Source organism: Propithecus coquereli, unplaced genomic scaffold (genome assembly GCF_000956105.1).
Source record: "Propithecus coquereli isolate 6110/MARCELLA unplaced genomic scaffold, Pcoq_1.0 Scaffold39, whole genome shotgun sequence".
In the NCBI taxonomy this organism is placed as follows: Eukaryota; Metazoa; Chordata; class Mammalia; order Primates; family Indriidae; genus Propithecus; species Propithecus coquereli.
In genome coordinates this window covers 3,937,229-3,962,284 of record NW_012149618.1, presented here as the reverse complement: position 1 = coordinate 3,962,284, position 25,056 = coordinate 3,937,229, and the positions used below count along the sequence as shown (strand labels likewise).

At 40.8% G+C, this 25,056-nt stretch overlaps 1 protein-coding gene across 1 annotated transcript in view; it reads right to left on the bottom strand.

Annotated features, from left to right (window-relative positions):
- BRE (brain and reproductive organ-expressed (TNFRSF1A modulator)) overlaps window positions 1–25,056 on the bottom strand; it is a 415,486-nt gene that overhangs the window by 31,040 nt on the left and 359,390 nt on the right. The window contains exon 9 of the mRNA XM_012652415.1: window positions 3,912–4,065. Coding sequence (XP_012507869.1) covers window positions 3,912–4,065 — 154 coding nt within the window. The remainder of the gene's footprint in view (window positions 1–3,911; window positions 4,066–25,056) is intronic.

The following is a 25,056-nucleotide window of genomic DNA, read 5'->3' as shown; positions in this document are numbered from 1 at the left end:
CACAGTATAAAGAAAATGAAAAGGCAAGCCACAGACCGGGAGACAATACTCATGACACATATATCTAACAAATATATAAAAAGCTCCTATATAAAACTCATTAATAAAAAGACTAAAAACCAAATTAAAAATAGGCAAGATTTGAACACACACTTCACAAAAGAAGATAAACCAATAACTACATGAAAAGGTGCTCAACATCATTAGTCATCAGGAAATGCAAATTAAGAACGTGAGATATCACTTCATCCCCTCTAGAATGGCTAAAATTACAAAGACTGACAATACCACGTGGTGGTGAGGATGTGGAACAACCAGAGCCCCAGCATATTGCTGGGTGGAGTATAAACCCATACAACAACTTTGGGGAAAGTTTGTTAGTTTCTTAGAAAGTTAATCATATACACACTCCACTCCCAGGTATTTACCCAAAGAAAGGAAAACATGTGTCTATATAAAGGCTTTGTCAGAGCAGTTCTTTTCATAAAATTTCCAAAAACAACACAAATATCCATATACAGGTAAATGGATTAATAAATTATACTATAATCATATAATGGAATATTACTCAGCAGTAAGAAAGGAATGCTATGACAGGTGAATCTTTAAAAATTACATTGAATGAAAGCAGGACACAAAAAGGTAAGAAGTACCTAAAAGAGGAAAAACTAAGAAACAATGATAGAAATCAGAACAGCGTTGCCTTGGGGGTGAAAAGACTTATTTGGAAAGCGGTATAGGTAACTTTGTCAATACTTTTCGAAAGGTATACTTAAAATCTGTCTACTCCATTGTATGTAAATTACACTGCAATAACACAAAATATATATGCAAAGCCCTTGCCTTCAGAGAACTTATAATAGTTAAGGAAACAGGACATATATGAAGATGTGAAAAACCAAAAAAATAATACAAAAGAGATTCTAAAGCAGTATGTGACCACAGTCAAACAAGACTGGGAAGAAGAGGGGAAACACCTGCCTGTGAGTTAGAGTGGATGGGAAACCCCATTTGGAAGGAGGATGAAAGATGAGTAGATCTGAGGGGGCAGAAGCTAAACCCCAGGGTCTTCCATATGCTAACTCACTGACTGACTCTTCACAGCAAGTCCATCCAACAGGGAGGAGCACAATCCTGTTTTACAGAGTGAAGTTCAGAGAGGCTAAGAGCTCTGCCCAAGGCTTCAAAGCTTACAGGATTAGACTTTGCCATAGGAATTGGGGCAAGCGTGAACCCAAATCTTATGCTCGCCCAGTAAAGGGTATTTCACTTAGAAGGGACAGAATTTGCTAGACAGCTGCGAGCAAGATGCACATGTGGTAGGAAAAGCCCTGGTTAGTGCCAGGAAGTGTCGTTTCTGGGTTCACATGTTTAGAATTTTGCTCTACAGGAGGGAATAAACAGCTGATTCTACTCAAAGGGCTGTACTGCTATTCATAAACCGTGAGAGTGTTTATGTCAGGGGCAGAGCTCCCCAAGTGAATTATAGCCTTTTACACACTGTGTACATACAGCATTTTCACAGAACAAAGAAACAGGGCGTGTAAGGAATGCTACAGTTGACCTTTCTCTCTTCCCATCTTTCTCTTCAGACTTTTCCACCAATCTCAGACCTATACGGTGTAGGACATGTTGTTTTTTTTTTTTTTTGGTTCTGTTTATCCATTACCTGGCCTTCTGACACAGCCCAGAGTAGTGAGTTCAATTTAAGAATGGAACCTTTGAACTATTTCTTCTTGCTAGCATGAGCTGCTGGCTTTCTCTTTTATTACATTTAAAATGGATCCATCTTAGCTATAGTAGAAAGCAGATTTTTTAACGTTACTTCAGATGTTTTCTTTAGACTGGTGTTAACATAAAGCAAATGTCTCTTCAAGCTCTGAACCAATCTGTTAAGATAAACAGGCTTCACTTACGATATTCCTACACTGAAATCATGGGCTTGTGGTCTGCAACTTCTTAAAGAATCAATTCATACATGCTAAAATGTCCACTTAAGAAAAATGCGCGCGCGCGCGCACACACACGCACACACACACACACACACCAAGATAACTTTGCCATGGAAACCTCAAAGACATGTCTGGTTCAGACTCCATAACACATACCACAAATAACGGCCCATCTTCTAAGACCAGATCCGGTATACACACAGGGAAAGCCCAGAAAATTAAACAACTGCAATACTTCAAACATAAAAGTTACTTTATAAATCCTTTTTTTCAATTGTATTTCAAGATATGTAAGTCTTAATCATTGTTACCAGTTATATTTGCATATGTTTGTTTCTTCCTTAAATAGAATTTCAGACTTGGGTGTCATAGATAAAAAGGGAAAATACATGGCACCCTGAAGTTTCAGATAACAACTCTGGATTCCACATATGAATCTGGTGCGGTCTGCATTTCCGGAAAAAGCCACTCTGTCATTATTTAAAAGAGTCCTGACCCTTCTATAAGTGACGGTCTTGTACTACAGAAAAACATAGTAGAGGCCAGGAGGCCCCCTGGGAAGGAAAGGGATCTTGGGGAGGGGGAGGCAAGAGCAAGAAGTCCTACTAATTGAGAACATTCCAGGTCTAGAACGCCAGGCTTTGTTAGTAAGTACTTTAAAACTGTCAGAAGTTTGATATGATAAAGGCTTTCTCTGCTGGGCTACAAATCCCATGAAGACATGGATACTTTCCAGTTTATTTATCATTATATCCCTAGCGTAGGGCACGATGCCTGGAACATGGTAGATGCTTACTAAATATTGGATGAGCAAATGAAGAGGATACTTAATAGTCTTCATTCGTGTGATTCTCTGGATTTGATCATCCTTCAGCTGGGATCACAGGTGTGAAGCATATGGCTGTTCCGAGTGATAAAGTAATAACCACATGCCACTCTGTAATTTATTTTTGGAAACTATGATTTTGATCCACTGCTACTTCAGTCTAGGAGCCCATGGTTCATAAAGACTGATGTTCCAGACACTAAAGTCTTACCTATAAAAAACACTCAGCCTATTTCCGAATTTACCTGTCCTGTATGACTAAGGTGAGAGCTCTCCACACTGAGAGGTCTGTGAACAACAGTTGTATCCCTAAACTCCAGATTCTAGCTAATCAAGAATGAGAGGTTTGTGAGCAATAACTGTACCTCTAAATTCCAAATTCTAGCTAACTTCAACCTCTATGAAATCCCCAGCCTACCTCCATAATAATTTTAATTGTTCTAAGCTATTTGCGTAGCCATTTATTTAATCAAGGAACACGCAGTCCTACTTTGGGCAATGGCTGTGGTATATACTGCAGAGATGCAATGAGGTGTATAATTCAAAGAGATTCAATTCCATATGAGAAAGTAGCTACTGGATCCATGTATTGACTACTAAGCAAAAATTCTATTTGCTTACCGTCACCTGACATTTTTCATTTTTTAAAAAAATATAAAAGTAGTTGCCAACATTTTCATCACTGACACCATTTATCCACAACTCAGGATTCCTGTTTAGTACTTCTTCTCTAATCTAAATAGAGACGTGGATTTCTGATAAATCCTACATTCTATTTTTTAAAAAATCAGTAAGCAGTCATGGCTAATTTTAGAGACCAACAGAAATAGTAGGAAAAGGAAACACTTTCAGATATAGGTCAGCTTCTTCCTGATTAGGCTACAAAGGCCCAAATAGTAAATATTTTTGGTTTTGACGCCCATATGGTCTCTGTTGCAACTACACACTATGTTACTGTAGTGTGAAAGCATCCATAGATAAGTAAAGAAATGGGCATTGCTTTGTTTCAATAAAACTTTATTTACAAAAATAGGCAAAAGGCAGGATTAAGCCTGTGGGCAGTAGCTTGCCAACCCCTGGACTAGATAAACCCAATGTTCCTATCTGTAGGAAATAACAATGGATTCACTTACTTTGCTCTTTTGGCCATTTCATTTCCATCCCATCTGGGGCTGTATGGATAATTTTTTTGGGCCTGGGAGTAAAGTTGTCCGCTGTTGGTAAAGTGATAGACGGATTGAAATGTTAGAGTTGGCTGGTCTCGAGGAAAAAACAGGGGCAGGTCAACTGCAAAGACAGAAGAAAGGAAAACAAAGTTAGTGTGCAAACACATCTTAAGACACTTTTTCGGCTAAATCAGAATGTTGAGCACAAAACCACAAAGACTGGTTGAGGCTTGGAATAAAGGTATAGTGTGGAGAGAAAGGCCAAGAAATACAAGGTGTCTTCCCTGCCTTCAAGGAGTTTATAATCTAGTCAGAGAGGCAAACCACAAGTGACAGGAAAGGTAATCAATATGAGGCATGATGTGTAGGTGCTGGAAGCAGTCTATGAAATGGTCACAAAAACTTAGGGCAACAGTATGACCGGACATGGCAGCCATCTGACCTTCTCCTCTGGCACCTACTCTGTCCAATGTTCCATAGCAGAGTTAATTGTTACATCTGTTTTTAGTCTCTATTATAGCATAAACTCTTCAAGGGTTGGGCAGCATCTTCCTCAACTCTAACACTACAGAGGAAGTCGGAGGGAGGCTGTTTTCAAGAATGGATTTGAAAAAGGAATAAAGAGGGCAGGTGATTATCTTTCTACTTTACAGAATATGGCAACTGGACTGTCAGAAAAAATAAAGTTACTACTCTGCTTCCAATCAAGCAGTGAATTTTGATACTCAGCAGTTTCAATTTTTTCCATATGCATTACCACATATATTTATATCTCCTAAATCAGCAGGAGTTCCTTAATGGAATGCATCAGAGACTAATCTGAGCACCAACTATGTCTGATGTGATAGTACAGGCTGACTCTAATCCTTGTTGTTAATGTGTATTATGTGCTTTCTCTTTTCATTTTGGGTTTTTTTTTTTAACTCAATTTTAAAAAATAAAAGGACTTGTTATTTTTAATTGAGCAAACCATCATTAAAAACACATTGTTTCAATAGCACATTCTTAAAGGTATATAACTTGTGTTTGTGTGAATGTTATCCACTTCTAGGACAAAGAACAGGAACATTATCAAAAATAACAAGAAAAACGTGTACAGAATTTCCTAGCTTTACAGAATAACTTTTACATACTTTATCTAATTTGTTACTTATAACTCCATGAAAGAGACGTTATTTTTTAACTTTGCATTTAACAGATGAGTGAAGCTGAGACTCCAAGAGATTAACAACTTGCTCATGCCATAGATAGGCAGGGGCAAGATTCAAATCTAGTCCCATGACTTAAATGCTGGGCTCCTACTATGCCATATTGCCTCCCCCTGCTTTAATGTACACTGGTATAACCTGCTTAGAACTCACTTACTATGTCATAATTACAATTTAGTAAGCTAAAGTTTCCATTGTGAAGGATGTACGAGGTTCATTTTTTTTGGCTAAATGAAGTGAGTATATTAAAAATATACATACTAGATAGTTATATGTCTATACCATCCTGGTCTGGGGTGATGTTCAACTTGAACTAGGATCTCTAAACACCCAATATGATTTCTTGAAGGAAAAGTTAGGTTCCTAGCAAACTTTAAAAAAGAAAAACCAATAAAAAACCCCCAAGGCACAAAAACCTGTCCAGTTGGTAGGGCCTCTTAGACCACTGAGTACACTTGACTCTGATGATGTCTGACTCAGTGCTGTAGGGGGTTTCTACAAATGAATCACACTACAACCAAAGAAAAGGGCAAGATTTTGAATGTCCACTCTTTAGTCATATTTCTCAAGCACCACAATAAGGCAGCCTCAATACATGTCTATTTGTGCCAAAGCAGAAATTTCATAACATATAGGCACAATAAAAAATAAGAAAAAGACCAATTCAAATTATAAACAATTCAATTCAAAAGACCCTTTTGAATTCATTCATATTACAAACCGCATGATCTGTACTATCTTTAGTCACTTTGAACAAATATTGCTTTCTAAAATTAAGTTTATATCTTTTCTGATTACTCATTTCATTTCCTCTGATTGATTTTAGAAAAAATTGCCTATTCACATATACTTTAATCTGACTTCAGTTCTTTTCATGTTATGTACAAGTTTCCAAATATAAAACAACATTCAGATTAACCTCCAAAACGACCATTCCAGTGGAAAAGTATTTAACATGCAAGCTTCCCTACAAAAAAGAAACAGACTTAAATAATAAAATCAAATGGCAATAATTTATAAATGTAAAGTAAATATAGTCATTGCTTAGTATCAAAAGTAATGCAGATAATACCACAGGCTATGTGATTCTCAAGCTACTGGGTTTTTTTGGGCTTTGGAATGCATTATATTTTTTGCTCTTGTTATTTAGTTTTGTAGAAAATGAGTTGTTGGTATTAGTATTTTGATATGCTGAAAAATGATTTTCCCTCCTATTTTTGAACTGTCTTCTTTGACCCCCTAAATGCCCAATTAGCATGAGAAACAATTCAAAATGTGAACGTAATTTATTTACTTAGGCAAGTGAGTTGTTCCAATTAAAAAAAAAAAAGGCAGCAAGCTACATCCTGATATACCATGATCCCCGAAAAGCACTAATTACATGATTATTTCTGCACGGAGATTTGTCTAACGAAGTGGAACTGAAGCCAATATTAAACTTTGAATACTTTCTCTATGTACACAATAACTGGATTATTAGGGGAACAGGAATGGTCAGAGTACTGAAGAGATAAAATCGGTAATTCACATGTTAATTCATATATGAGGAAGTAAAATTTTAAAAATACAAATGTCTTGTTTAACTTAACTAAGTTGTACCCTGTCTTTATCAGTCAATAGTTGACAAAAGGATGGCTTCTTTAAAAATGTTCTATGCATAAGAATGAGTTAATAACTAAAATATTTATAAGAAATACTTTGCATTTTTCTTATAAGAATGATTTGAACGGTACAAATTAGTCAAGATTTAAAAAAACAAAAACTTGTTTTCCTCATCCCCAAATGTTACTGTCACTTAAGTTTTGCCTACAGGTTAACTCACGATTTTCTGATGCATAGTAAAATAATTACTTTTAGTCTTCAAACAGCTAACTTGCTCTGAAGGAATCTCTTGGGTTCTAAGCAATTTAGGCTCATAATTTCAGCTATATCAAAACTGAACACTTTAACCATTTGTTTTCTTAGAATGTACTGGCTCAGGATTGATTCCCGGAGCAAAATCATTCCATTTGGTTCAGTTACGTATTGCCAGTATTGTTTTGACAACTGCTTCTTATTTCCTTCTTCCTGTATACAGAGACTGAATTTTGGTCAGCTCTCTATCCACAGAAGGGATGGTCCTCACTTATTTAGTAGAACTTCAATAACCATTTCTGAAGCATTACTTTCTTCAAGAACTTGTTGAGGCCAGGCAAGGTGTGCTCATGTCTGTAATCCTAGCACTTTGGGAGGCTGAGGCAGGAGGATTGCTTAAGGCCAGTAGTTTGAGACCAGCCTGGGCAACATAGCAAGACCCTATCTCTACAAAAAATTTTTTAAAAATTAGCCAGGTGTGGTGGCATGCACCTGTAGTCCCAGCTACTCAGGAAGCTGAGGTGGGAGGATTACTTGAGTCCAAGAGTTCGAGGCTGCAGTGAGCTATGAAGACATCACTGTACTCCAGCCTGGGTGACAGAGCAAGATCCTGTCTCTTAAAAAAAAAAAAAAGAACTTGTTGAAACAAGTTAAATAAAACACTTCTAATTCTGCAAAAACCAGGCAGTTCACAAGACTCATTCACAGGGCTCTCAACTTGTGGGAGAAGGCAGGAATAATTAAGTTCCACACCAGTTTGCCTCATTCTGGACAGTCACTGCAGTGACCAGTTCCAGTAGGCACAGTCCCAGAGCCAGTGGTGCTCTCCAGGCAACAGCCAACCATGCAGCTTTGGGAGGAAGCTGAACACTGAACCATGCTGCCTCCCTCTGATCCACGGTGAGGTTCCTTCCAGGGGATGGCTGCAGTTTTACCCTTCCTAGCAAACAAGTTTACCTGCCCTTAAATGCTCACCTTTCACCACAGGAAGACTCCAGTAAAGTAGTATGTTAAGTTCATAGGACTCTAAAAATGCCTCACTCCTCCAAAAACCTCAACAATGAAAAAATGACATTGAAACAGCCAAAAGAAATGCCACACTGTACATGGGATTCACAGGACAGCTTATCAGACCCTCAGAACATTTCAGGCAGAGTTCTAACAACTTAGATTATATGACTTTTCCAGAAAAAACAAAACATATCTATTAATAATTACAGCAAGGTGAGTACAAGGCACATTAACAGCAAGCAGTGATAACTAGCAGTCTGGCACAAAGGAAGGGGGCAGTATAATAAATAAAAGCAGAATTAGGAGGGCTGAAAGAATCCCACTCTGGGGCCATTCAGTGTAGGAACAAAACATTTCTACACATCTGAATCATCTCTCAAGCGATCACCATACAGTAAGTGACGTTCACCTCCAATCTTGCTAGCTGCGGCAGACACTCTTGGCTGCCCACCCAACAGCCATTCTCCTCCGTTCTTTATTATGGGCACAGCCCTCCTCCCACTCCAGAGTCTGAAGGTGCTGGATATTTACTCTCTTAGCCTTCCATAAAACCAAGACATGGAAATGTGACTCAGTCCTGCCAATGGGACCTGAGAGGAAGTCGGCTAGGGGTCTTCTGAGAAGTATTTTCCTCTCTGATTAAAGACACGTGTCAAGAGAAGCCCCCATTTCATTCTTGCCTTAGATCTTATCATGTGAGGTCTCGAGGCTTGCAGTGGTGGCACCCATCTTGTGACCATGAGGGAAGGTCAGCCTGGTATTACCAAGCTGCACTGATCATCACTGGAACTGCCCAGCTCTGGTTTTCTTGTGTAATGCGAGATGATTACAATTCTCTATTAATTGCAAGTCTTTACTATTTAAACCTCTTCCAGTCAGGTCTTCTCATACCTGCAGCCAAGGACATCTAAGGAAATGTTATTAATATTCCTTGAAGCTTCTGTTCAAGAAGGCAGGATAATTGTATAATCTATTTCAGAAATATTTCCACTAAGCATGGTTAAAAAACATTCAAGGCACATAAATGGGAAAGTTTTGGTTGTCTGGAAAATTCAGTTTTGTGGGACAGTTCGAGCCTTGAAAATGCCAAACAAATGAGGGGCTAACTATAACTGCTTCCCTACGAGTCACATCATCAAATATTTTCATCATTATTCACAAGTCGGCCATTATTTCATTTCTTCAAACCTTCCGAGCTATGTATTTCTGTGCTTCTCCCCTTGTGCTCATGGGTTGGCAGGGAAGCTGCTCAGGGTTCACTTTGCGGTGGTTATGGTGCAACCCCCATTTCCAGTCTTCTCAGGCCTCTCCAGTTCCTCAAGCCTCATTATGGAACAGTTTTAACCCCTCGTTAACTTGCTGCCAACTCACCCTCCAATGATGATTCCATTTGAGGTTGATTACTCCCAAGAGCAGTTTGTACACATCTCATTCCCAGGCCACCCCCACAACCAATGTGAGAAGACTGCCGTTTATTTACTGACCGTCCACATCTTACTAACTAGACACTAAACCTTTGAGACACATGGATTCCAACCACTGGGAAATTAACAATGCATATCCAAAATACTCACCTACAAGAAATATAAAAGTAATGTTTTCCAGTTCAGAAGTATGCCTATTTAAGGCATTAAAAATCAAATGGTATCTCCTTTTATCACTGCCTTTCATTTAAGTAACAGGGGAGACTAAATATTAACCAGATTTTGTTAAACTGGTTTCACTTTTCACTGGTTTAAACTGGTTTCACATTTTCACTATCTTTTGTGTGATTTGATCATGTAAACAGGTTACCTTTGGGGTTTTATTATAACCAAACTGAAGCCTGAAGTTTCTTGAATTTTGCTATGTATACTAAAAAATCCTGTTATGGAAGGAGACAGCACGTTATGCCCCTGGAGTCACATAAAAATGGGTCAAATCCTGGCCCCACCATTAATTAGTGGTGACATCACAGGCAAAATATTTCATTCTTTGAATGTGATTTTCTCATCTGCAAAATAAGGATAATAATTCATATCTCACAGCATTTGTTGAAAGTGTTAAACAAAAACTGAGCCGGTACTTAATAAATGTTCATTCCTTTCTCCCCCACTCCCCTTTTTCCTTAGTTCTTTTTCCATCTAGCTTTATACACTGCTCCATATAAAATGTAAAATTTCTGGTACCTATAGTATAAGACTTCAGGTGCTTAAATTTTAACTATTTTGATGAAAATCTTTCTAAACTTTGTACTTATCTTCACATCTCAGCAAATAGGACACAGTGAAAATACATTAGCCTTTTCTTGATAACAGAGGACACATTAAAAATCATAATACATGAAGGCCTCAAGTGTTAAGGAAGATTTAGCTTGTTATTTCACAAACGCCTCCTACTTAAGAGTCCACGAACCTCTGATTTCTGAAAATGCACCTCAAGTGATTTTGATGTGCCTCCCAGGTAGGAAATACTGCAGAGAACTGTGAGCTCCTTAAGTGCAGGGGCTGTGAATTAGTTATTTCAGTATTCCTAGTACTTAGCACAGTGCATAACCCATGAGAGACGCTGAATATAAATGCTGTTGAACTGCAGGAAAGGAAGGTATAAGGGAAATACGAATTAAAACCTCAATGAGATTCCATTTCATACCTGTTAGATGGAAAAAAATTTAAAAACCAGACAATACCCAGTGTTGTCAAAGCTTTGGAACACTGGGAATTTCCATTACCTGATGAAGGGAATGCAAATCGCTATAACCTCTTATGCAGTAAGAGTGAAGAGGCACATATTCCATGACTCAGCAATTCCACGCCTAAGAAACCGCCACAGGTGCATGAGAAGATGGTAGGAGAAGGATTGTTGTGGCATTGTTTGTGATAACAAAAATTAGAAACATCTTACATGTCCATCAACAAGAGATTGGATAAATACATTGTGGCATATTCTTTCAATGAAAATACCTTATAGCCGTTTAAATGAACGAGGGCTACATGTACCGACATACGTGACTCTCGAAGACATAATGTTCAGTGAAAAAAGCAAGTTACAGGTGAACACTGTTCAATATATACATATAAATTTCAAAACCATGCATATATCATTACATATTATTTATGAATATCTGTGTACTGAGAGCATAAAAACATGCATGGGGAAGATATATACCAAAATAAGGCTAGTGGTTACCTCTGCAGGTTAGGGAGAAGGAGAGAAGGATGGGAATACATCAGTTAGGGGCACTCGGAAGGCTTCGACTGAATTGATAGTGTGCTCTCTTTCTTTAAGAAACTCAGAAGCAATTACTGCAAAGCATTAAGAGTTGATTAAGGTGGGTACATAAGTATTTGTTTTTATACTCTCTGTACACTGTGTAAGCTTTAAATAGTCATAATTTTAAAAAGTTTTAAAAAGCAAGGACATTAATATTCATAGCAGCAGAAAACAGTATGATTCCATTTATATAAAGTTCAAAAATAGAAAAAATAAGTGATGTATTGTTTATGGATAAATAGTAGGTGGTAAAGCTATCAAGAAAGTCAAGGGGGTGGTTAACATAAAGTTCAGGGTAGTGGTTACTTCTGGGAGAGACTCACAGAGTTTCTAAGATACTGGCACTATTCCTATTTCTTAAGTTGGGTGGTGTTTTATTAGTCTTTAAAGTATGTGGGAGTGTTTTAAATGATCTTTGTGTGTGTATATTCAAATAAATATTAATTTAAAAAATGGGAGCATTTATAAAACTAAGAGGTTCAGGAAAGCTGAATAGTATTCAGGAAAAAAAAAAGTGGTAGAATGACAGGAAGAATGAAGGTGTCCATGCCCTTGGACATGGTCTCGAGAAGAGACCTGGAAAGGTAAAGAAGCCACTACAGCCGAGCACACTAAGGCGACGGCTGAGGCACGCACATGGTGTATGTGCAAAGGAAAAGGGGACCCTGCCTGAGGTTCAAGCTTTGCAGAGGAGACAGACTTTGAGTTGGTTCTGGAAGGTTAAAAGTTGAATTAGAACTGGAGTCTGGGGACTATTCCATAGAAAGGGAATGTGATACTGTGTAGACATAACAATTTTCCACTTTTTATTTGGCTTTTTTGGTATCATATATAGTCAATGCAGAGAAAGCCAAAACCTGCCCTATTCTACCAATCCTGTTCTCCTTCCCACTACTCTACTGACCTTTGCATATGTGAAGAGAAATGGGTGACACAAAGATGAAAGCCGCCTATGCTCGCCTCGGGAAGCTCACAGGCCAAGTTGTTCTCCCTACTAAGAGGGCCCTTCTTGCTTTTGTGGGTTTGCTCTCCTCAAGGCTCAGTTTGTCAGGAAATGCCTCTGTCCTAGAACTCTGCATGCTTCCAACTTGTGCTCCCACGTGGAGCTTGCTCAGGGCTGGCCCTCACGAGGATGAAAGGAGGACATCACTGGCTGAGGCTGGGACCTAGGGGCCCTCAGCATGGGAAGCCTTCCTTGCTTGCCCCAAGTGCTTCTCTGTCTTCTTGCTTCGCCCATTCCCTCATACATCACACATTTAGGGAGCATATTCCCTGTTCCAGGCCCCACACTAGAACTGAGGGGCCACACTTCCTGGAGACAGACCGTCTCTGCGCCTCTGGCCTTGTACGCCATCTGGGTTCTGCGTCCTCTGGATGTGCTTGCTGCGTGGCTCCTGGCCCCTTGCTGCCCTGACACTCTCATTTCCTCAGGCCTGGCTCCTTCACCCTGTTATTGCTTCCAACTCTGTGATGCAGTTCAAGCCCCAGTCTCTTCCCAGAAGCCTCCCTTGCATGCTCCATCACTCAATGATTTCTCCATCCTCTGTGTCCACGTGATCCGCTCTTCAGCTGGACTGCTAACAGTTTCAGTGTACTTATCTTTGTGTTCTGTCCTCCACATGTGTACCACTGGGCTAGACACAGAGTAGCTACTTGATGCATATCTAGTGACTGACTGGTACAGATCATAAAAGTGAGGAAATGGTGATTGTACTAGACATATTAAGAAGAAACATACTTTTATGAGATGCAGAAAGAAATCTAGCAAGAAAGAACACCATTAATAGCACTTAGAACTGTTTTAACTTCTATTTTTAAAATAATTTAGTCACAATAAATAAACTGGCCTGGGAGGATTAAAAAAGAAATCTGGCTAAATTAGGGAAGAGTTTGATTAAAAGAATCCTTAAATAAATTAAAACATATTCAAATGCAAAATGTTTGGCATTTATAAACTGGGCAAAGTCTTTAAAAAGTCATAAGCTTTTAATTTCAAAAAACTTATGGACAACGTACCAAATGCAGATGATTAGAAGGACAAAGACAAATGCAGCGTCTCTGGTTAAAGCAGGGGGATTGATATTGGTCAGTTTAAATTCTAATCTTGAAAAAGTAGAACAAACCAGCTAGATACAAATTTGCAAGTACTGTGACTACTCCAATGTGAAGAATGACTAATGTGGCTTTATGAAGAAAGAAAAATTCCTCACACTAATCTAGTTTTTTTAAAAGGAACTGGTTATGACCTTTATAGTCTAGAGAAAACAACAGGTAACCAATGTGATGAACATTCCCTAAGCATCTACCACATGCCAGCTCTGGGGAAGCCACCCTGACTAAGGCCAGGTCCTTCCAGCACTAGCACATGCTTAACCTTCACTGTTCTCAGGAAGGGAGATGGTGGTGAGGGTTGTAGTAGAGGTGCTGACCACCATGGAATATGAATGGGAAGATATTCCATCTAAGGGCCTCTAAGAGACTTATTAGATGAGACGGCTTTGAGCAGAGCCTTGAAAGACAACTGAGATTGAGCCAGGCAGTTGCAGTAGGAGGATTAGGACAGGTGAGGGAGGAAGAAAGGCAAGGGGATCCAGGCAGACAGAACAGCATTGAGTAGTCACAGCAGAGGAAGAGCGAGGGAGTGAGGGGTGTCCAGGGTAGATGGAATAAGGGTTGGAGGATAGCGGGCTGGTGCAGAAAACGTACCACTGTTGAGTGTTCTGAACACAAAGCAAAGGAGTATGGACATTTTTCTATAAGCAGTGTTACTCTTGAACATTTCTAGGGAAAATATCCTGTACCACTCACTCTGGTGGGTCAGACTTTTTCCTGTGATTTAAATACCCCCAGCACAGAATATATCCTCCAGACCGGAGAATGCTTTGGAAAGTATAACACACAAATAAAAAATAAGTTATTATTTATTAGTAGATGGTTACACTCATTTACTTCTCAGAATAGGAACCAGTTCCTCTTTGCAAAACATCTCTTAAGACTTACTTGTGTGTCCCTTATGTTTAGGGGAGGCTCTCAGTGGAAAAACCTGATAAGGTGCTGTTAACAGTTTCTATGAGTCCTCCATTTTCTCTCCAACAACTCTGACTTCCTATCTCAACAATCCATGCAGTCAGGCCTGAGGTTTGGGATTGGGTATAAGACTTGGAGGGGAGACACAGTCTGAGTCAAATATCTGGCAGATGATTACATGTTTCCTCATAAGACAGGGTTAGAAGCCCTGCTCCCCATGTCATTGCCCTATGCAGAAACCTTCATTAGCCTATTTTTAAGTTGTGCATTGTACTTTCCAAGCACTCTCCATTCTGGATTTATACTGTGCTGGGATATTGAAATTATAGGAAAATGTCTGACCCACTAGAACAGGTGGTGTGGAATACTTTCTCTAGAAATGTTCAAAGACAAACCGCTCCATTTTTTTGGTTGCTTGAGGTTCAGTTCAGTCTGTGAGCTGTATGGGGAACAGCTTACCCAGGTGCTCTGGAGGGGTGAGCTCTGGCTGGTTAACTGATCTCTCTGCACCTCTTTTCCCATTCCTAGAAAAACTCTAAACTCAGGATTGAAAACAAGCCATATAAAACATGCCATACAGCATCTCACAAACACAATGTGCTTGGTAAAGGCTGCGACCTAAGGGATGGAGGAATAGGATGGTATACTGGAAAGAGTATGGCTTTCGGAATTTGACAGGACTGGGCTTGATTCCTACTCTGCCAGTTGCTACCTGGGTGACCTCAAGCAATTTACTAAACTCTCTGAGTCTAGGTTTTCTCATCTTTAAAATGGGATAATACCTACCTTGCAAGGCTGTTGGATGGTTTACATAACATAATGAATACATGTGTAGAACACTTGGCACTTAGCAGGTATTCATAAATGATACCTATTATTATTCACTTTTCTCTTAGAAGCAATTAAAACAAACAAACAAACCTGAGTCTGTATAATTTCTTTTTCCAACTTGACTTCCGGCTGAGCAAATACAACCCAAAGATCAAAAGTAGCCATGTTCTTACAGTTAACCTTTCAACTTAGTTTTGTTCACCTTTTTATTTGAGACAAATTCAGGAGTCCTTAGGAACTCTTTACTTTTAATTCTACAGTCTTCTTCCTTCAAATAAAAAATCATAGCTGAGAAACCCTATGGTCAAATGCAGCAAAAGCTGACCACAAACCAGAAGAGATGTGAAGGAAGCCTGATGAGAAGCTCGCCAGACAGTTTTCGTTTGTGCTTTGATAATGCAATATTCTCCCCATCCTCATAGGGGCTTCCTTTAAGGTAAAGCCTTTTTCTTTGTTTGCTAAACTACTTATTTATGAGTGGTTTTGTCATTTCAAAAAAGACCAACAATATAATCAATCTTTGTATATTTAAGGATAACCTACTTGGCCTGTGAATTACCCAGGCTTTCATTTTGTTTTGTTGTTATTTTTTGGCCAGCTCCTTGGTCATTATTTCTTCTATAAGAATGGCTGGGGGAGTCCATAGGGGAATGGAAATTAATTAATGTTCTTCTTTATAGTAATTTCAGTTGAAAATTTTATTTGAGATAAAGGCATGATTGCTGCCTAAAACAATGTTTTTAAACTGGCATATTATTCTTACCTCGTAACTAACTCAAATCGAAAAGAATAAACTATGGAAACATAAAGTGATCATGTTGAGGCAAACACTTGACTTAAATGAGTTGCCTGACTTATACATCCAAATTTAAAGGAATAAGATAATCTTCAACTGAAGGCGTTGACTCAGTGTTATCCTAAGAAAACCTTATTCATACTCCTCAGTAAACCATTCCTGATGGTGGTGCTTTCCAGATAACTGAGAGTTCTTTCATGAAAGCTCCAAAACTCTTTTCTTTTTTACTATTTTTGGTAAAAACCTTTATGAAATAGACTTCACATTTACTTTTCCCTTAATCCTTTTCTAAATGACCCCAAGTCAGAATTATACATATCAATTCTCAGAGTGGGTCACACAGTCATGACATCAAGGGCCAATAACACATGCCAGCTCCTAAACTGAGTGTCTAGCATCTACTGTTTGTAGTTTCTTGGCTCCCTCCATCCCTACCCTCCTGGGCCCAGGCTATTAGGTTCTCCTCCTTGAGTTCTCACAACGGTTAGTATAGCTACAAACCACAGGCCTCCTCTGGGTGGTTAAACTGCTAGGGACTTGAAGCAAATGAAACACAAAATGTTCCAAGGGACTTGGGAACTAGCGCACCAAGCTTATTAGAAGGTGTCAGAGTAAGGCCTGGAGGGCTCCCTGTGAAGACAACGCATAGACTTTGTGACACTCTTGACTCCACTTCCTCCCAGCTGCCTTTGGACAGGTATGTTTACAGAGCTCAGGTGCACTGTAGAGAGGTAAAACATTTGCTTAAAAATCTCCATGTCTCATCACAACAGAGGATACACTCGCTACACCACAGTTCAGCAAGGGGCCTTGGAAATCATCTCTCCATTTGACAAATGAGATTGTGGCACAGAGTGGTGAACTGCCTCAACTGCTTCAGCAGCTGCAGAGCTCTAGAACCCCAGGGTCCTGACCCAAGTGCAGGGAGCTACATTATACCAGGCCACTTACAGCCTTATATTTACACAGTAAATCTTCCTAGGGGAACAAAATGACCACCACCACAACAGCTGTATGACTTTGGGTTTTTCATTAATCCACATCTGAAAAGTCTCAGTAGAAACAATAGTTAGGCATGATGGTTTTTTTGTTTTGTTTTTCATTCTAATAACATTTTATTTTAATGCTAAGGAAAAGGAAGAAAATCAACATTTACTGAATACCTACAATGTGCTGGGTGCTTTCTGCCATAGGATTCTCTCCCGCTCATTTCTACCAGGGAGTGTGCCTGTCCCTGGGGCAAGCCAGAGAACTTACCAGAGCCCATGCTCTCTTTACCACAAGTGCTACAAATTTGATTTACTGCTTGTTTCTGACATTCTGGAAGGAGCTTCTACTTGGGCATTTTGGCTCATTTACCATCTCAGCCAGCAGTTGCTACAGGCAAGCAAATTCTCTGGCCATTGACGAAGGAAGCACAAAAGTATGAGAGACTGACACACACAGTCATAACAGACAGGGAGCAGGGATAGGATGTGTTTGTCTTTCAGACCAAATTAAGCTCAAGGGTACAATGATCTTGGACTTTTAAGAATTTTTATTTTTGACGTTTTGATTTCCTTGTTTTCTTTCTTTTGATTGGGAAAACATTTTCTGGTCATATCTATGGGGTTTTAATGGCATTTGACACTATTGCTCACTTCTGTTCTTCTCCTGTGGTTTCCATAACACTGTATCGATCTGCTACTTCCCTTCCTGTTAACATTTTTACTGCCTCCTTTTCTCCATCTGCTTAACATCCCCTCACCCCCAAAGCTCAGTTGAGGGACTTGTTCACCCCAAAGGTGTGGCCATTCAGCTTTCTTCCTTCAGAAAGTCCTATCTGTCAATACGCTCTGATGACTTCAAACTCTCCACATCCTTCCCTGACTGCTCACCTGTGCTCCCGTCTGGTAGCTCTAGAGGCCTGGCGAATGTTACAACGTAAACAGTATGGCTTAAATATGTTTTCACATATCTTGTCTCATTTGTAACCTTCAAGGTGGGCATGCCACCCTATTTACAGATAAAAACACTGAAACTTAGGAGCACCAAGTAGCTTGTTTAGAATGAGTTACGTGACAGAGCTGGCCTTGCATTCAGGTCTTCAGATTTTAAATCCAGTGGTTCTGATGCCACTTGAATATTCTGCTGTCGACTGAGGAAGAATCACGCTTCGTTTGAAATAAAAGCTATAGCCTGACCCCCATTCACCACACATCGGATTGGGCCTAATGTTCTGCCAAGTGCAAGTCCTGTGAGTCACCTTGGACGCTCTTCATTCTGCTGTTTCCATCTCTGTGAAGGCTCACGTCCCGGAGGGGACACCCACAGGGCACCATCCTTGCTGGGAGTGAACTGGTGCGGCTGCGGGGTCACGTTTACTTTCACCGTGGATAAACAGAAGTGGGACTATACGTTTTTAAAAATATTGACCTACTTCATGCAGCTGAAAATGCTTTTGGTTAAACCGGAGCACAACTGGTAAGGCCTCCCACACTCACCATTTTAGGTCAGCTCCAAATACTAATCGGTTTGCACCGGAAGTAATTCAGTAAGTTTTCTTTGCCTTCAGGAACTTTCTATCTGTCCTACACATTGAGGCCAGCTTAATTACATAAATTCTACCCTTTGTTCTAGTCCACAGGGACTAACCAAGATCTCCTAGATACAAATACAATCCTTGAATGCTGGTGGGGCAGCTCCGGGGAGGCCTAACTAGCTTTGCCCTCTAAGAAAGCCATGGTACAGCCCATCAAGCTGAGGTTAAAAGGCTAAGGCTTGAATACAGAAGTTGAAGTTCATATATACAGACCATTTAAGGACAGATGAAAAGGATAAGATTAGAAATAAAAAAGAGAGGCAAGTTCTGAAGGGCTTTCGAATAAAGTACCTTAAACCTGGTCACACCTCAGCAGAGCCTAATATGGGTTCAACAGCTAACTCCTCATCCAGCCTGCCTGCTGCTCTTACAGCAAAACAGCCATTCTCAGCGCCCCACCTTGCTTGCAACCCCTTACCAATACTCTGTGATGGAAATCTCTTTGTTTCCAGAGGCCAAATGGTTCATTCTAGATATATTATTAATTGGTTCCATGGAAAAACAGGTTTGGTTCTTTGAATGTTCATCTTGCTAAGTCATCACTCAGCCTTAGCTCACAGAAAAATTAAACTGAAATCTACAAAGTAGTGCCTGAGCAGGCAAGAGCGTGGATCAGGAGAGGTGTATGAACCGTGGGGCTAGAGGGATTCTTTATTAAAGGGTGCCACACTTTTATATGCACACACATCTGTATCCAAATATACATATGTGTGTGTGTTTATTCGGTTTAAGGGGCCGAGCAGTTTAAGACTTGTACAAAAACAGAGAGTTGTCTGAAATTCAAAGGAAGTATCCATGAGCATTCTTGACCATGGGACTCTTGACTAGTTAGAGTTAAAGCAACTTTTAGCATAGCAAAGAATGACCTATGCGATTTTAACTGCTTAAAAATCAGTTATGATTTGGTATGAGAGTAGGGCCAAATGTGTTATTACAAGTCAAATAAGACAAAACTATGTGAGTTTGTGCATTCATTTAATAAGTCTTTGTGTTGCCCTGTCCGTACTGACCCTGGTGCTAAGGGCAGGGCATTTTGTGATGAAGCAAAAATGAACTCTGTCTTGAAGGGCTCATCACTGGGGAAAGTGAGTAAACAAAGTAATCTCAGTAGAGTGCGAGAAGCACTAAAGCAGGAGGCTGCATTAAATGCTGCTGGGGTTCGGAGGAAGAGACTAGCTACTACTTGGGCTGGTTTTCTTGTCTTTTGTTTCACAGTGTGCCATCTTTATTTAGTAGCTAATCAAAGTGGAGATAATAAATTAGACAGTGAATCAATGGCCTTGCTCTGCTGACGTGCATCACTGCCGAACTGCCCGAGGTTTCCGGCTGACTAAACCTCACCTCCAGGGAGAACTCTTCGCCTCCCAAGCTGCCTATTCACTTGATGGTGGCAGAGAAAGCAAAATGCAAACTCCTCTGTAGCTCTGAGGGGCAGCTCAGGGCAGACCAGGTAGTGGCACCAGCTATGTGTTCACTCTCTTCTGTGATCTTTGCTCAGGAGGAGCTGAACTCTATGCCAAGAAATTTCAAACCGCCCTCCACGGGTTCCTGCTCAGTGTGCTGGAGACTCTCTCACTCCAAAGAGCATCCCTCTTCACCATCGCCCTGCTATCTACTGCCCATTCACTCTTCCTTTATTTCCCCAAACTCTTGAAAGAGGATCAGTTCAACATCTTCATTGTCAATTAATTCTGTAACCCGTTTCCACCAGGCTTCCACCTTCTCTGATGCATGGGAGTTTCTTTTATTACTCCATCAATGAGAGTCACTACCATCACCCAGGCAAAGGCTTTTCACTCTCCTCTTCCTGCCATTTGTGCCTCCTCAGGTCCTGTCCTCTCCTGCCTTCCTAGTGCCCTCTCCCAGCTCCAGTCTTACCCCTCTGCTGCTTCTTAGTATCCATCAGGAATCTTCTCCTGCCCACCACCAGCTGTCTGCCTTCTCCAGAGAAGTTTTCAGTCCCCTCATATCACAGATCCATCCTGTGGGAATTCTACCAGCTCTGTGGCTCCAAGTGTCACCACCACATGGGTCATGAAGCTTCAGTCTCACAATTTTGGCTACTTACTATCTCCACCTGTTTACCACGTAAACACCTCAAACTCAGTACATTCCTACTCATTTACTTTCCTCTAAATTCTGCTACTCTTCTTCAATTTCCACTCTCTCCTTAGATACCCTAGCTAAGAATTACACAGTAATCTGTAATTCCTCCCTCTTCCTCACTCCCAAAACCTGAGTGTTCACAAAGTCCTTTTGATTCTACTCTGAAGTATTTCTGGAATATGTCCTTTCCTCTCCCTCTCTACTCCCACTGTTTTAGTACCTCATATTCTCTTGCCTGAACCAGTTTCCCCAAGTGGTTTATCTACCCCCAGCTTCTTCCCACTTGAATTCATCCTCCCCTCTGTCATCCTTATAGTATAATGGAGAAAATGCCATGTCCCTGTTCAAAATACTTCCCAGCCTCTCCATCAGTAATGGGGTATATTTTGAACACTGTACATACAAGGCCCTTCATAACCAGGCACGCTTCTTTCCTGCCTCATCTCCCCATTACTCCCTTAACTCACAAATTCTAAAAATTCGATTTTATAAATTGTTCCCAATCTTCAGAATGCATTGCATCAGCCCACAGGTATACTGTTCTTTCTGCCAGGGACATTCTTTCCTCTTTACCTACCTAGAAAATTTCTGTTTGTATTTGAAAGACTGAGCACTAGGACATTTCTGTAGAAACCCTCAGGAGGGCATTTCTACACCTGTATTACGGCATTTTCCACACAGTATTTGCACCCCCCCTACCTGAGTGCAAACGCCTGAGTGTACCTATCCATTTCTGTGACCACAGGGCCCGGCACAGGGCTTGGTCCATAGCAGATACTCAAATGTTTGCTTTTCTCCTTAACAACAGGACTGAACTTTAACCTCTGCATGCCCTAATGTTCTTAGTAAGAGTGCTACAGACACAGCAGGTGAGGAATGAAACAGGCAGCTGGTTACAGAGGCAACCACCAAGCAACGGAAGTGGTTAAAAGTGGCTGTCAATGAGCAGGTGTAGGGCAGGGTACTCACGCTTTTCATTATGTCTTCATGGAGTATTTGCTTTTAGAACTATCTTCCTGTTGTTTTGATAAATATAATAAGTAAAATTCTTTGTTGGTTATAAATAATCGATTGATATGTCTGCAGACTACAAGGGACCACTTTCTGTATATTTGAAAGGACAGGTTATGTTCCAAGAGCTTCACTGTGCACAGGCTGCGCAGTTCGTGTGTGCCAATGACGAGAGAGCGATCCTAGCGTGAGGCTGCGTGGTGAGGGTCACTTAGCTAGCAGAGCTCTGTGCCTGAGAACAAAGCAACAGCCCTGCACAGAGAACATGCATTGCTCTGCCAAGTCTGCTTATGTATACAGACAATTCTTATAATCCTTGTGTTTGTGTGTATGGTTTTCTAAAAAACATAAGAAAATATGATTTTACTATTTCTAACCCCTGACACAGGTAAAGTGTGAAAGGGAGGAAGCCTTTGAAAGCTATTTCTACCAGCTTATGTAAACTAGAATTTTAATATCTTAGGCTGAAGATTTTCATACGTACAAACATATATATGCACATGTATTTGGTTAAAGGAAGTGGGCCTTAATGCTGGACACGTTAGTATAGAAATGGGGAGGCTGAGATTTCTACCGAGAACAATGGAGCACTTGGGTCATGAGCCAAACATGAAAAGGTGGCACTGCAACGTGTGCCAGCAGACTGAATGGGTGTGTGACCCAGCACAACCACAAAGAGAGTCTTTCAAAGGCCAGAGATGAAGATAATTCAATCTTTGCTCAAAACATCCGATAGCTGCTTCGTACAAAGGCGCATTTTGCTTTGGTATGTAATTTCCTCACTACTTAAGTGCAAAGTGTATCAGAATTGAATTCTAGTGCTCTTTCTAAATGGGAGCTGAGTCACAGGTACCTCGATCTGTGTCTGCAGACTAAAGTGGATGACTCACATCTGTAAAATTCTGAGAGAAAGTACCAACCGACCCTTGCTTAGTCATCTTTTGCATGGATGCTGGGTTCATGAGCTCTGTAAACTATAATGAGCGATCTAGCCTTTTACCATCTCTTTATTCTTTTCTAAACAGTACAAATTACACCTCTAAAAATAACTTCATCTATGCCAGTGAGTCACTTCGACCTAACAAGCTTCCACAAGTTACCCAGCTAAATTGTAATATTGACTTGCGAAGGTACAAATCTTATTGTCATATTAGCACCCCCCCCCTTTTCTGAGATCAAGATTTGGTAGACCTGGGAAGAGAATTTCATCTGACGTTTTAAAGAAAATATGGATTACTCCTAACCTTTGACATGGGCAGGGGTTGAGATGTGGGTGGAGGAAGGAATTCTTTGAAAGCTATTTCTAACAGTTTATGAAAACTAGAATTTTAATATTTCAGGCTGAAGATCAATCAAAGACTCTGCACTTTTCTTTAGCGAGGGGTGCTTATGGCTGTTGAAAAAGAAGTATCAGGAATTCTATTTACTTTAAAATCCTGAACTGTGAATTTATGACATTTTAGACAAAATACCAGACCATACTAATAAAGGCATATGTATTAAATATTAATCTTTGCTCTCCCAGGAGCTGATCATTCACCACACCCTGAATTCTCTAGACACACAACTAAGCTTTGATACTCCACCCATTTACTGTGTAGCTTTCCAAACCTCAGGCCTGCCCTCTGGTCTTTAGCTTGCCTTTCTGGGCCTGGCGTTGCCAGCTCTCACCAGCCCCACCCCAGGCCTGTCCCAGTTAGGCAGTAAGTACAATGAACTCAACTGGAAGGAAGAACAGGTTACCTACATGGGGCTTATACCTTCGTAAATTAGGCAGCAATACTGAAATGTCAAAGCACTGTTAATCTACACTCTGGCTTTGGTTAGAGAAGACCAGAAGGATTTATCATCCATGTTTGGCCAGGAATGGAGTTACCAGTACCACTAGGCCTAGACAGTTTCCACTGCTGTTTCACCTTCTCCTTTAAAAGATCAGACTCTTTGGCTTCATCCAGATGGCCACATGAACAATCTCTCCCAGTGCATGGGGGTGCTTGAGAAGAAAAAGATGAAATCATTGGCTCATCTGAAAATTCCCCGGGAAATGGGCTGCGAAGCCTACTTCCTGGCTCCAACCACGGGCAGAGGCTGAGTCACCTAAATCCCTCCTGACTGCTATTCACTTGACTTCCACCATGTAGGTCAGCTGAAGTCACCTGAATTCTGCTTTTCATCCTCACGGGCAGCCACCCGCTACAGTGGCGCCCACTGCCACAGCATGCAGAGTTTGGTCTCTTCCGTGAGGTCTCCACTAACTCAGCCTCAGCCCCAAGCCCCAGCCATGACTTGTGCGCTCCACTCCCCTGCAGGCTCTGCCACACTCTGGCTCCTCTCTGGGGCACACAGCTCCCTTGTCACCCTGTCATACCCACAAGCTGGACATTATGTAACCTCTCTAAGCTTCTCTTTTCTCATTTGCAAAATGAGGAAACTAACACTATCTACCTCTCAGGGTTGTGATGACGAAAAGAAACTCTATTAAATGCAAGCGTTACATAGACTGCAAGGTGCTCTGACCACCCAGCTCTCCCACTTCAACAACTGCTTGCTGAGCCCTGCCAAGTGCCCAACATTACGCAAGGCACTGACTGCACAAAATAATTTAAAACATGGGTCAGGCGTGGGCTGATGCCCTGTAATCCCAGAACTTTGGGAAGTCGAGGTGGGAGGATTGCTTGAGCCTAGGAGGTTGAGATCGGCCTGGTTAACATAGATAGACCCCATCTCTACAAAAAAAAATTTTTAATAGTTAGCCAGGTGTGGTGGTGCACACCTATAGTCCCAGCTACTCAGGAGGCTGAGGTGCAAGGATCCCTTAAGCCCAGGAGTTCGAGGTTACAGTGAGCTATGATCGCACCACTGTACTCCAGCCTGGGCGACAGAGCAAGACCCTGTCTCTCTAAAAAGAAAAGAAATAACAAAATTAAAACATAGTGTAGACTTAGTCTTAGACTGTGGTAAACAAATTAACCAGAATAATGAAGTAAATACACGTGGCAATTAAAGAAGATATTAATAACTTATGTTACAGCATCATAATTCATTATTCAGATCAAGTGTTACAGGCGTGGGAGTGCTCAGGTTAGAGAGCAAACAAAACTGGAGACAGGTTTGAAGAAATGGTGCAAGAAAGATGAGGAGGTCAAGGAGACAGCAAGAAAGGCCAAGAAAGAGGCCAAGGCTGAGTGGGAGAAAGCCGGACAGGCAAGGCCAGCCTGTCTGCTGAGAGAGGCCCCTGGATAAAAGCAGTGTCTTGACATGATTGATGTGGGGGAAGGGCACAAGAGCCAGAGACAAGCCAGTAGGCAGTGAGATAGTCCTGGGGTGAGGTGACTGGTTGTAAGTGAGGGTGGGGGCAGGGGGAGTGGCCAACCCAGGAACAACGAACACCTTGCATTTCCATAGCATAGCGCTTCCCATTTCACAGATGAGGAA